A 14,042-nucleotide genomic window follows, 5' to 3' on the forward strand; every position below is an offset into this window, starting at 1 on the left:
TATATATTTATGTATCACCACATCAGTAGGAATGTACATATCATAAATCGATCATAGAAGGGTAGTAGGGTAGCGATCGACGGTAGGGTGTGTAGATCTCCGGCTTTGAACTGTCCATCGTTTCTTAGTTAGTTGCTGAAATCGAGACAACAACTTCATGTGATGGGTGTGCAAACAAATTGAGGAATGCAACAACTACAAAGCAACAGCAACAATCGGAAGAACTAAAAGAGCAAGAACAACAAGGAAAAGGACATTAAAATGTATGACCCAAGGCCCAGGGCCAGGGCGGCCCTAGTGGAAGCTAAATAGATTGTCCTACCCACCCAGACAGACAGACAGATGGGCAGACAGACAGACAGGCAGGAAGAGAGATGGCGAGAGGTTCGTGATGAAGAAGGTGAGGTCGAGTTGGACAAGGAGCAAAAGGAGGATGAGGGTTAGGTGCTGATGAGCAGACAATGGGCCAAAAGTGCTGAATATGCCTTACAGGTCATCAGGTGACCCCCAACCACACAGTCCTGGTCTCCTCTACTCATTTCAGTTTATCAGCCCACTTAAGAGAAGTGACAGGGAGGAGGGACGAAGGCGGAGAGGCCAAGTCGGAAAGAGTGCGAAAGAGTGGAGCGAAGAGAGGGAAGTGGAGCAGTGAACATTGATGTATATCCTCACTCGGGGCTAATTGAATGGAAAAGGCTCCAACCTCCCCTTTCGGGGTCCCTTTGCCACAATCCCCCTTTTATGACCGTTTTCCTCAGCATATTTTCCCACCTCCACCCGCATTTCATCCCCAAAAACCAATTTAGTTAGCACCTGGAAAATTTGATTAGCTTCCAACCCATGGATGCTGTCTGTGTGCCTGTGTGCTTGGGATAATAATTCGTAAATGTTGCATGTAACCCGTTCGCCATATGCATTTATGCATTTATAATTGCCCAGACAAACGGTTTATCAACCGCCAAATACCCACAGCCCCACAGCGCCCCCCTGGCTCCTCTTTCAAAGCAACTCTTTCAACTAGCCGCACATTTCGATACAAATACATACATGCATACATATGTACATATGTACATGTATGTATGTATGTATTTGAAAATTCATTGGATTTTTCAGTCGGCAGTCTGCACACGGGCATTATAATTTGTGTGTGGCTTTTCATTTTTAATGCCCAACGAGCGGGCATTGAAATTGTTTTCGGCCTGCAAAAATATGTGTTCGCTTAAAGGGGGATGGAAAAGTACAATGCAGTCCATTTCAAACTGTTCCACTAGTTTCGATCCAAAACCATCTCTAAATCAAATTCGATAAGAGTGCAAATACTTGATCGATACTGCGGAGTAAGTATCGAGTATTTCTTACAATGCAATAACACTGTAATCTTGGCGAGTACTTTGTGTGTGTCCCGCCTTCCAGCACCGTTTCCAACACTCTACAAACAGTAAAAATAGTCTCAGGCACGATGCAACTATACAAGGTGGTCTCGTCGGGAGCCGAAGTTCGTTCGTGTTGTCCGTTATCGTCAGTGCATGCTTGCCTGTTGATGATGAAGGTTGTTCACGGAGGAATTTTTGATATATTCTTAACCCTTATGTCCCGACAACAAAAAAATTACATATTGCTTAATATATAAATAGCACAGAATTAGAAGTAATATTTATATATTATGTAAAAGAACATTTTAATATAACTAAAATTATTAATGGCTGCATAAAATTTAAATATTAATATATCAGTAAAATCATTTTATTTTAAAATTTTAAGCCCCACGGGCCTATAAAGGGTTAATCAAAATCAACGTATGCCGTCTCACTCACTATACTATGTGCCTTTCACTCGCACTTATTGCTAGCATACGATGTCCAAAAAATACTACCCTAAGCGCATGCGCAACCATGATGAATCGCCCTAAGCAGATCTCTCAGGATTCTATGATAAGCGGCTAGTTCTGTCCATTTCGAATCATATTGTAGCATACCCAATGGATATACTAACCAGATGCACTGTCCCATAAACAGAAAATGATGAATGATTCTTAATAATTTACTGGACAGAAATGTTGATACCATGATGTAGATCTTGATTATAAACTCGAGTAGCAACTCAATCCTCCATCGAGCTTTAATTAACAGATGAATACATGAGCAAATAATTGTGTCCTTTAGAACCGCAAGCGGGATGCTGGGCTGTAGCATGACGAAGTGAAATGAAGAAAGAGTGTCTCCCGATTAAATTTGATTGTCAAATTTGAATGGGTTTTTCACTCTTTCACGAATCTGTGTCTCTCTGTGTGCTCTCCAAATCCGATTATGCGAACGAGACGCGTTCCATCCGCGAATTACATTTGAGGGACATAAAATGCAACATTATTCTTGTGGCCGTTGACGTTGGAGAGGAGTCTCCTTCCTCGCTGCTGGCCACTGCCATTCCGTATAAGCCACATAATATTACCCCACTGTCACAGACCATTCCAGACCAGAGCGACAACCCTTCACATGGATGTCCAGCAGGCGGCCAGAGGATATACATATCAGACAGCAAACAAATTTCGTCCGCCGGCATTTGTCGGATGAAGGTGGGGTCGGGGCATGGGCTACGGGATCTGCTGGAGGGGCTGAAGCTATAAAATACGCGAGCTTTTATTTATAACGACATCAGAAATTAATCTTGCATTATGTCTGCGCGTGTGGAACTCCACCTCCGCCTGCTCGTTTGCCCGCTCCTTTCAGCTTATCCTTTTCATGAAGTTTGTCGTACAGGCTAACACATACTTATACACCTGCTTACCTTCCCCATATTCACCCAGGCGACCAAAGCGTCAGTTCTGTAATGGTAAAAGGACAGGAATGAGCATTCAAAGGAAACAAAGATGAGCTAGTGGCCCTGCTGTTGATCCTGGCAGCGCATATGCTTCTCTTACTCAGCTACTCAGCTCTTAGATGAAGGTGGGCGGCCAGCATTTGGATGGTATCCGATATTCGGAATAGCCAGGAATGGCTCCATATTTATGGAGCAGTTTCTGTGTTCAAGTTTGTTAAGTTAATCTCCATTAGATAGATGTTTAACAGATGCTCTTTATGGTATCCACATATAAGCATCTGTGCTAGTTTGACCTGGAGGTCGGTTCTGAAATACAGAAGAAATGTGGTATTATTCCTCCTCTTTTGATAGTCCAGTCATTCTATGATCTACCATTTGCAAACTCTTGTCTGGTGTGTGCGTATGCGTTTGTTGGCTGGCATCATTATACCATTCCTCGTTTGTCAGACATGTGAGGCAATGTCGCTTCATCTCCATCTTCCAGGTAGGTGGCCCATCTCCTTCGCTTCATCGTTTTTTCGTGCTCCTTGGCATGTCGTGCGGCTCCGGGCCCGTGTCCGGGGTTGTTCATGAAAAATTACAACTCTCAGCATCAGCCGTAACGTGCGATAAATTCCAAGAGGCACGGAGGCACATCTACCCACATTTGTATCTCTGTGTTCAGGTTGATTTTTGAAACTCCTGTGCGTGTAGGATAATTCATTGCTTATTATCTTTTTTTGGAGCTGCAATTTTTGGGGCTTACCTTTCTTATTACTTCTGATTCTGTGCTCCCTCAGCTATATCTTTTTGTGCGTGGGTGGGGTAGAGTAGCGGTAGATAGCAAAATGCTTTATTAATTTAGTGTGTGCCAGGGCAGGACTATCAAGATGGGGGCCCACACAGGCCACAGGCGAGGAGACGGTCGGCTGGCAGGGTGGACCGGGTGGACCGGGTGGAGAGGGTGAAAGCGTGTTAGCCAGACAATCGAGCCTAATGATTTATGAACTAGGCGCTGAGCATAGCCGCAAGGATATATAGCCCTGGCCAGGTCCTGGCCCTGCTCCTGCTTCTCAGCCTGCGCCTGGCCATGGGCATGGGCTCTCTGCCAATTTTCCTTTGCCTTGGTCTGCTCTGCCTTTAGTGTGGCCGTGGTCTCTGTGGCGGCGTCTTCCCTGGATGCCCTGGATGATATATGATGCTGTAGTTTACCGACTGCTTAAATGAATTTTTCACACTGAAACCATTCCATGCTGTTGACTCGGAACAAAAGTCACCCAAAGTGCCGCTGGCTGCATGAAGAACGTACAAAAAATACCGGAAAAAACGATGAGACTGCCATGATCAAAACGGTAACAATTACGGGTGATTCTCTCTAAATGCAAATAGGCTTCAAGGGGCCCATGAGTGTGCGGATGACAATAGTTATTAAGACACACATATGTGAATTCCAAGAAAGTTCTGGAATGAAACGGTATTTTATTAGCTTATTCCTCTTTTGAGGCGTTTACTGAATTGCGTCATCGACCAAAGAACTCCAGTGCTTCCAAGGTACCTGCAATAGACAACTATCTTATTAATTAACCCCAAAGCTCCGATAAAATTGGTTTACGGCGCAACTTTGAGTTGCTACTAGTAAACTATCGATAAGTATGCAGTGCTCTATATCACAATTTTGTGGTTGTACTGTAAAATGTCACTTAGAATTAGAATTTAAAAAAATAAGAACATAAGCTAAATATGTCTGAATACGCACTGAATCGCTTAATCGAAGAGCGTAAGCAATGGCAACAGCTACCATTGTACGGTTTTACTGCCCGTCCAACGAAACTGATTGATGGCTCCGTGGACTATATGACTTGGGATTGCATCGTACCGGTCGAGAGAGGAATGCCACCGACTTGCCTACGCTATTGCGTGCAGCTGAGTTTTGACATCCACTACCCGGCATCCATGCCGACGGTGCTCTTCGAGTATCCCATTTTGCACCCGAACGTGGACTGGATGGGCTACATGACTATGCCGGACTTCAACCCGGACATGCCGAGCACTTCGCTCAGCATTAAGAAGATTCTTTTGACCGTGCAGAGCATGATTGACAAACCGAACATGAACGATTTTACCAAGGAGCAGATCGAATACTGGTTTGCTGTCGACCCCGATTTTTTCCATGTTGAAATGGAAATGAAGGCAGTTGTGATTGCAGAAGCTGATTCGTCGCCGCCAAACCACAAGCGGGATGACGAGGACATGCCGGAACAGATGAATCAAATATCGGAATCCAAAAATATACTGATGACACAGATGCAAATCAACAACTGAACACACAGATAAATAACTAAAATACACATGCATCTAAATTGTATTATCAGTTAGCAATGCACAATATATGATTTTGTTGGCACTGCATTTACCTTGGCAATTAATGGGATGCTCTTTTCGCTGAGTCATTGCCGAACCATAACCTACCTCATACTTTACACAGCAAAACCGAGGGAAGGGAACTAAAACTTTTGCAAATGTCATGCAGGTGATAGAGTGGCTGCCATCCTTGCTGCATAGCACAAGCAAAAAAAACCTGGGACTGCGAGTGGGTGGGGGAGGGGGATGGGGAGGGTGATTGGTGGGCAGTGTGGGCACAAGCTTAGACGTGCACTTGGACGAAACGCTTTTGCCGGTCAACTGGAAAAAGGGATGCGGTGCTACATTGGGCATGGGTGTGGTGTGGTGCCAGTTTTTGTCAAATCAAGTGGCCACTTATTTCAGGGCGTCGTCATTAGCTTTCAACTTTTGCAAATTGAATTTGGGAACGTTCAGGATGTCAGGCCAGCTAAGCGAATGGATGCAGAATGGATGCCTCGACTTGGCGCTGCCCGTCCTTCTCTCTCTTTTTCCACGTACACCTCCAGCTCCAGCTCCACCTCCAGCGCCAGCTCCAGCTCCATCCCTGCCTCTTTCAGCTCGCCCGAAAATAGCAGTCCCAGTGCTATTATTCTCTTGAGTAGAGACCCATCTCGTTGGAAGCTTCCTTGCCTTGGAAGGGGAAAGCAGGCTCCCTCCCCACTTGGGAGTTGTTTCATGTTTTTAAGTTCACTTTAAGTAGCTCAAAGTTAGTTTTTATGCTCGGCACACGCAAAACTTGGCTATCAGTTGATAAATAGCTGAAAAGGCTTTAAAGTCACCATCCTGCCCCCGGCCATCCTCCTTGTGTCACCATCGACCATGGTTTTAATGAAGCATTCGGCGTGCCAAGGCGCCCGAATTAGCTGGGATCTCGAGACTGTCACTGGCGCTGGCACTGGCACTGGCACTGGGACTCAGCTAAGTGCTGAGCTGCTTAAACGGCTTCGTACATAAGTATGCATGTATATCCATACGTAATACCTATATATACATAAATATGTATGCCTGCAGGCAGAGCATATAAATAAGTTAGCCCGTCTACATGGATTCTTCATGGCAAGCATAATATGCGCACAAAAAGTTGGATATTCTCTAAAAAATGTATACAAGAACGTATGTCTACAGTACACACAAAGACATAATAAATATGCGAGAAAGTTTCCATGTTGGTGAGCCCCGTAGCAACAGTCTGGGATGTGTTTTCTTCGGGCTTCTCAGATACTATTGGCTTTTCTTTCGCTCAATAATAAAACCATCATTAGTACTTTCGTGGGCTTATTGGAAATGCATCCACTCCATCCACTTTCTCTGTGTCCAACCAATGCGAAAAGTGTTTGCAGCAGCGGAGACCTTGAATGAGATAAATTCTTGGTTAAATGAAAACAATTTGGCTTCACGTATCTAAAATTACCTGAATTTATAGGGGTAGGTACATATCGAGGGGCATTCTGCAATAAAGATATGCATAATTGCAGTTAGTTATATGTTGACTTCATTGAAACCACATGCTAAACTTACCTGTATGGTACAATCACTCTTGTCTTTCAAGAACATTCATTCCCTCGGGTGTATTCGATTCTAGGCCTTGGTCCGTCCCGTGTAGAGCCGCTTCTGCCACCGAAATCGTCAGAGCCTGATGACGCGTCTGGAAATAATACAAATCGGGGTTAAACTAATACAAATATAACAATGATGGGCTTCCGTATGCATCGCATCACTCAAGTCCGGATGGCTGAGCATCAGCTGTGTGCTGAGACTCACCAGGTTCCAGCGCTGCAGCGTCATGTGGCACCAGAGTATGTTGGCAGATGAAAGCAAGTGTGTTCCCGTGGCCTATTGTCTACGCCTGGAACGGTGCACTTCTTGATTAGATAATTTGGCCTTGGTTGCGGTTTTCCATACTGCCTTTTCTTAGGGCAGGCCGTAAAACCGCACAGCGGGTTCTTGCGGCACAACGAGAGCTGCTCCATCAAATTGTCAACAAATATCACAGTTTTCTTTACTTTAGTTTCAATTTTCTCGACTACTTTCTCCACTAAAACAGTTCATTGTGAAATTGACATTTCTGCTCCGCTGCATGAGCCTTCGGAATATTATTTAATAAGAAATTATAATTGCAAATTTTTCCACGCTTTGTCCAAGAACATTTCCAACACTACGACACCACAACCAGATGCCTCCGATATACCGTCAGCCGATAGTTGATCTAGTTCATGCAGCTTTTATTTGTTTATTGCATTTATTGTTTATTTTTTTATTGCATATAGCACATTCCCACAAAATCTAATTTTCTGTACATCTTTTTGTATTTATTTTTGAATATCTGTTTAGAATGTTAAGTGTTTGTGGTAACCCACACTGAAGTGTTAGTCAGTATTTTTTCCGCCATTCCTGTTACGTCAGCAGCAGCAGAGCGTTGCCAATCGGATCTGGGATCAAGAGGCGGCCAACACGGAAAAGACCACTTTGAAAGATTTGAATGAGACAAGCAACGGGGGGCAGTATCCCAAATATTGGAGGAGGATTAACCAAAAAATACTGTTCAATCGAAAAATTATATAAATGAATATTCAAATGATGCTCTTAGAGCTTTTCGGCTCCGGTTCCGGCTCCGGCTCCGGCTCCAGTTGTTTGACATTGGTACTCTGTTGGTATTCATGGCATTCATGGCAGCGCTTGTTGTTGCCTGTTTGTGGAGTAAACCAAACCAACGAAATCTGAAAGCAGCTCAAAAGAGGAGGAAATAAAATAAAATATAGCAATGTTGAGCAGAATCAAGGATTCAGCTCAAAGGCAGGACCAAGGCAGCAGACAAGGCAACAGACAAGCCAGAACAACAAAAACAATGACAAGATATTCCCAAGATACATATATATATATATATATGTATGTATGTACTATATGTATGTATGTAAATGTACGCATAGGGAAGCCGAAAGAGCTGACAGATTTATTACACTGTCAAACAGAAGTTTGATATATGAACTGGAATCATTTAATCATATTGCGTTTTTCATTCGCAAATTGATTGAGGCATCCGAACATTGTCTCCGATCTCTAGAGAATTTATTGAAGGAATCTCCTCTTACTGTACTTACATATATCTCGATGATTGACAAACGAAATACTCGCTATTGAAAAAAGGAAAAAAACACTCCGTAGATACTCGAAAAAATGCCAAAAAATATCTGTGATATAATGAAATCAAATCAATCTCAATCTCTGGGTTTGAGTTGCCCACACATACAGACACACGACGGATACACACACAGACAGGCACAGTGGTGCTTCCTATGTATTTTCTATCTCCCCGAAGAAGAGGCATCCACATTTTGTGGGTCAGTGTGTGGCTTTGGGAAAATCTGTGTAGGAAACCGAAACTTGTCCAGTTGCTATAAATACAAATTGGATAAAATTGCAGTGCGTGCCGAAAAATAAGAAGATGCCCAAGCCGGGCACAGGCACAGGCACAGGAGCAGGAGCAGCAAAACCACTCGTGCCCTCCTAAAAGAGAAAAGAGGGATCAGATTAAGACACTGGAATGCGGAACGTGGCCAATATGCTGCTCCTCTTTGGCAATTGAGGTTTTTGCTTTCTGCTTTCTGCCATCAAACATCCCCTACCATCATTACCATCATCGAGCTGGAATTTTTCGCAAGCTGGCGAACAGCTCTGGCACCCTACAACAGTTGGTTGTCCTGGGCGATGATGACAGATGGAGATATACAAGGAGTAGGGTGAGTAGCTGGTGGCAGGGGCAGGGGCAGGTGCGGGGGCAGGGGCCTCTGCTAACTAATTAAAGTGCGTACATGTGCCACGCCACCGCTCTCGCACGAGTATCCAGAGATCTGCCCCAATTCAGTTGTTTGGGGGACATTTTTGGAAATTTTACAAATTAATTTCATGTTTGAAGCAAATTCGTAAACAAGTCTTAATGTGCACTAAAGCGTGTATTTCCAAGGGTGCTGTCTTAGAGGCGGGGTCGGGCCATGGGCATGGGCATGGGCATGGCATTGCCTAACCACCCATCTAATAATGTCGGGCGCCCGCCAGACATGAATTTAGCATTTATCTAGCGCCACTTGAACAAAGTTCTCGTCCTCGTCCTCCTCGTCCTCGTCCTCGTGCTCAGCGTTGGCGTTGGCGTTGGCGTAGGCGCCCCCCATCGGTGGTGCCGTGCCTACTTCTTGGCTGACAATGAAGATGGAGATGGCGGCGGCGGCACAAATTTTAAGGGATGAGGAGTAGGGGGGGACTGGCTTGGTGTGTGGTGGGGTGCTGCTTGGTGGCCTGGTGTCCTGGTGGCTTGGGGTTGAGCTAATTTCAACGCCTCTTAAGCGCACAGTGGTTGCACACAGCTTGGCCGTCTATCTGTCTATCTGTCTGTCTGTCTGTCTGCCTGAAGTGTGGCAAAGTCAAGGAGCGCCGCGGCTAGAAGTCCCTGCTGGGGGACAGAGCCCACAAAAGAATACTTTAACATTGTTACGGATATATTCCGACTTTTGAATACACCAGCATAGACAAGGCCTCTGGGGGGTCTTCATTTGGGGCATATGTACTTTCGCTCCAAAGGAACTTTTTCGAAAATTTAATTGAAAGTGAGGTTAAGCCGCTGTTCAAATTGTTCACTCACAAAGGAATATTTATAGAAATAGCAAGTGTCTTAAGTCAGTAAAAAGGAGATTTCCGGGTCGAGTCCGACGTTATCCAGCCTCCTTCTCCGCCACATAATCGTATTGCAATCGTAGACAATTTTTGTACAAAATAAATCCAAAATGGTGCAACATTTTTTAGGGGATCTAAATTTTAATTAGAACATTTCTTCTCCATTAAATGGGGTCTCTCATTTTTGTAACAGCTCTCATACCAGTGTGCACTTGATTTTGGTTCCATGGGCTTGTCAACAGATTCTCCTCTCGAGTGGCGGGGACTTCTTTCATGGCTTTCATGGCCAGTAATTGTCGTTGTTTTTTGTTCTTGTTGCTGTTGTTGCTTTAGATGTGACGGGGCAGGTTTTTGCCATTTTGCCAGAGCCATGTTCGAATTTGTTTCAATTCCAGGCCAGTCATCAGCTCCATCTCCAACTTCCAGCACCATCCAGCGACACGTACGAGGCATGAAGTCATGCCAGTGCCAGTGCCAATGCCAGGGCTAAGGGCATGTCGATGGAGATGGAGATGGTGCCGATGCTGATGGTGGTGGTGGTGGAGCAGTCATGGGAGCTGCTTTTGGTGGCCAGTCAAGAGTGAAACAGCGCTGTTAATATAAAGTAGGTAATTGAGATGGAAAGTGAACGAGGAGCGGGGAGGACGGGAAGGACGGGGACCCTCCTAAGCTTCTGCTGCTGGCCCCTGCTTTTACCTCTGGCTCTGCCTCGAACTTGATCAAATTAATCAACTACAGTGGACGCCACGTTCTGCTTCTGCTCCGGCTCCGGCTCCGGCTCCTTCTACTTCTACTTATACTTATACTTCTCTGTGTTGTTGCTCTCTTTTTCGCCGTGCTGATTCAGCATTCTGGCTATAAAATCATGCGTGGGTCTGTAGACAATGAATGCACATAAAAATAATAATTGGAATTGGAAATGAAAACAATTTTCATGGCCTCCGGCTCGACTCGCCTCGACTCCCTTTGGCTCTCGCCCACATGATGTGGCACAAAAACTTCAACAGCAAAAGAGAAAGCCATATTTGTGAGCTTGGCTGTGTATGTGTGTGTTGGTGGCATCATAATTCCAATTCCAATTCCAATTGTGTGCAGGTGCTGGCCCCTGAACTTTTCCACTTTTCCACTTTTCCTCATTCTATTGTGAAAATTCCCAGCCATATCCCGTTTGACCTTATCGACTTTTGTAAGCCTCGGCACAATTATCGCCCCATGACACGGGCGACACTCGGGGGAACGCGGGGGGAGACCTGAGAGGGACTCTCCAGCCAAATCGAGTGTGGGACCATTTCAATGCTCTGCAGAAGCCAGTCGAGCCCGTAATGCGCTTATCAGTGTCACCCACACTCACACACTCGCACCGACAGCTCTCCATGCTTCCTTTGCATATGCATGAGCCTTTCACGGCGACCCATGTGGCGTATGCGTAATGTTCGTATATCAGTCTGCCGGGGCAGGGCACCCATGCGGCGTATGGGTAATGTTTGCGTAACAGTCTTCCACTTAGCAAGTGCTTATTTTCAGCTAGAACAAGTAACTGAAAGTAGAAGCAGGAAACAGTCTTTTTGTGGGGTGGAAAACGATTAAGAGAATGATATTCCTTCAACTCTCGGGGTATTCGGGGTGTCCGGGGATAAGGAGAGGCCTGGTTGGTTTTATCCAATGAGGTTTTTGCCAAAATATGCTTGTGGATTGGGGAAACTCTTATACATAGATAGACCGCTCCGCTTTCAAGCCTGGGATTTCCCAAAAGTGTCTCCATGAGGCAGCTATAGAGATCACAGGATCCAAGTCCTATGCGGAGACATTGCCCTCCCTCCCACCAGCCAAGTCCCTGCGTCAAGCCAGGGAATCGAGCATGGGGCATCGGGAAGAGGCACAACACAAAGGCGTAAGCAATCAAAATGAATTTTTATGCCGCATTTTCGCAATGCAGGAGCCGAGTGCCACCTAAAAAAATATGTGTATGTTACCTTTGGACCTATACACTCCATCTCTTGCCCCAGCCGGCAGTCAGAAACGGCCTCGTTGCATTCCTGCAAAACGAAACCCAACCAAAGACCGAAACCGAAACCGAAAACCCAACAGAACCGAACACATTTACACATGTAAGTGCATAAAAAATGTTTATGAATTTCAGTTTATGGCGCGTAAAACACGCCAATAAATGTACCAAGGCATTAAAAACGCCTTTCTCCTCGCTACTCGCTACCCGCACCTCGATACTGGGCACACTCTGGGATCCCGGGTCCCGGTTCCCGGTCCCGGACCCGGTCCCACCCGTTGGACTTTGCCGCACTAATAAACAATCAGAGATGGGCATAAAGTATGGGGAATCGGGCCAGGAATGGCCAAACGGCAAACGACAACGGGGTATTCCCCATATTTTTTTTGCCTCCTGTTTCCCCCCAGGCATTTTTTTTTTCGTTTCTTTCTGCTCCTTTTTGGCCAGAAGGTGTTAGTCGGCCCGTTGGCGCAATTCTTGTGGGCGCATGAATATTTATTCAAAAAATATATATGTATGTACATTTGTATGTATTCTGTGTGTGTGTGTGTGTCTCGGTTTCTGCTGTTTTTCTGTCTGGATGTCTGGGGTTCCTTCTTGTATTGTATTGTTCCTCGTGTTCTTGCCTGCGTTCTGCCAAATGCGCTCTAATGCACTTTACGACACTTTATGGCAGCTGTCTGTGGAGTGGGAGAGGGGCGGGAGGGGGAGCCAGGCAAATGTAAATGATGGCAAATTGATGGCAGCACACATATGTGACTTGCCTCCTTGTGGCAGCATACATGCATGTAGGTGGAAAGGTTTCAGTCCAAAAACGTGACTGATTATGGAATCTTTTGGAAAGAAATAAGGTTCCATAACGATTAAGCTCTCCACTTCCCTTAATATACTTGGTTGTTTATCCTTTGGCTATGCTTTGGTTTAATTGAGAAATTAAATTCCTTAGATATCAAACACCGTGGTATTCTCTCGCTTGTTTTAAGGGATGAAATATTTCCCGAACAAATCCTTTCCCTACCTGGAGCCCCCGAACAGTTGGCCCCAATTTCCGGCCCACAAATGACACCAAACATTTGCCGAAATTGCATTTTTTTTTTGGCTTGCCTGCCTGCCGGGAACTCTAATGAAAGCCCTGGACAATGTCCTGTCTCCTGTTTTTGTGTGTGCTCTTGATGCCGCCTGCCGAGCCTTGTCAGGACTCGGTTGGTTCTTCTAGCATTCAAATGGGTCTCTGCGCCTTTTTTTCTCTTTTTTTTTGGGGTTCGCCCTACTATGCAAATCGAGTGGGCGGGAGGCAGGTCGGTTTCCCCTAGGACTTTCCCCAGGACTTTCCCCAGTACTTTCCCCAGGACTTTCCCTTGTGCTCATCCCCTTCTTAGCGTCGCCTCAGTCTTTGTTTGGTCGGGGCTTCCCCATACCCTTGGTTGCTTTGGTTTCCTCTTTTTTGAGTACTTAACGCCACGAGGAATCGTCCGAGTCAACTGAAGCGCAAAAAATGCGAAAAACATGCAGAGAATAAAAAGAGGGAGTGGTCGGGTGGATGGGTGGATGGGTACGGATATAGACAGGATAAGGAGGAAGGACATGGACAGGGGCACTGCGAGAGAATGGGAAAATGGGTGGCGGCGCGTGTAATCAAAGTGTTTGGCTATCAAAGATTCAGCGGCTTCTCCTTCTCGGCCAGAGAGCAAAAGTTATGCATAAATTTTGGCCACCATCACGACTCGTCCGCCCAGTTTTCCGCCTCCTTGCCAGATCCTTGTGCAGGGCCCACTCCACTCCTTTGCAGGCCAAAATCAATACCGGAAACAAATTAGTTTCGTCTTAAAAGCCGCACAGCATCAAAACAAAATTTCCACAGTCAAAGCAGCCCCAAGAACAAGGCCACAAAAACAGGCGAAAGGACAAGCAAACATGCAATACAAATACATATACTGATGTACATAATACATATGTATGTATTAGCGATGTACGAGAGGAGAGGGGCTCCAACGATCCTAAGTGACATTGTTTGTTGGGTGCCGCAGGAGTAGCGTGAGGCCACAGGCCACTGGCCACAGGACACGACACAGAGACAGGCACAGACACAGGCACAGGCACGAGAGTCTCATAATAATAGCCGCACATAAAATTTTATTAGCACGGAGCGTAACAATTCAATTGGGTCATGCTT

General features: G+C 45.4%; 1 protein-coding gene and 1 long non-coding RNA gene across 8 annotated transcripts in view; one reads left to right on the forward strand and one right to left on the reverse strand.

The window, feature by feature from the left end:
- The window catches only part of Neto (Neuropilin and tolloid-like), an 89,237-nt gene that overhangs the window by 27,095 nt on the left and 48,100 nt on the right, over positions 1-14,042 (forward strand). Inside the window, exon 1 of one of the 7 annotated variants that reach the window (XM_015186123.2) lies at positions 8,407-8,936. The exons of the other annotated variants lie outside the window; for them this stretch is intronic. Within the exon in view, the coding sequence (XP_015041609.2) occupies positions 8,905-8,936 (32 nt within the window). The 5' untranslated portion in view covers positions 8,407-8,904. Of the gene's footprint in view, positions 1-8,406; positions 8,937-14,042 lie in introns of those variants that run through there. 7 annotated transcript variants of the gene reach the window in all.
- On the reverse strand, positions 1,857-4,303 carry LOC117184519 (uncharacterized). Its single transcript, XR_004469920.1, has 4 exons — positions 4,115-4,303; positions 3,563-3,980; positions 2,918-3,498; positions 1,857-2,821 (listed from the first exon to the last, which is right to left on the reverse strand). It is a non-coding gene; the product is annotated as an uncharacterized lncRNA (long non-coding RNA).

The sequence above is a fragment of the Drosophila pseudoobscura genome, chromosome X, assembly GCF_009870125.1.
Source record: "Drosophila pseudoobscura strain MV-25-SWS-2005 chromosome X, UCI_Dpse_MV25, whole genome shotgun sequence".
NCBI classification, from domain to species: Eukaryota; Metazoa; Arthropoda; class Insecta; order Diptera; family Drosophilidae; genus Drosophila; species Drosophila pseudoobscura.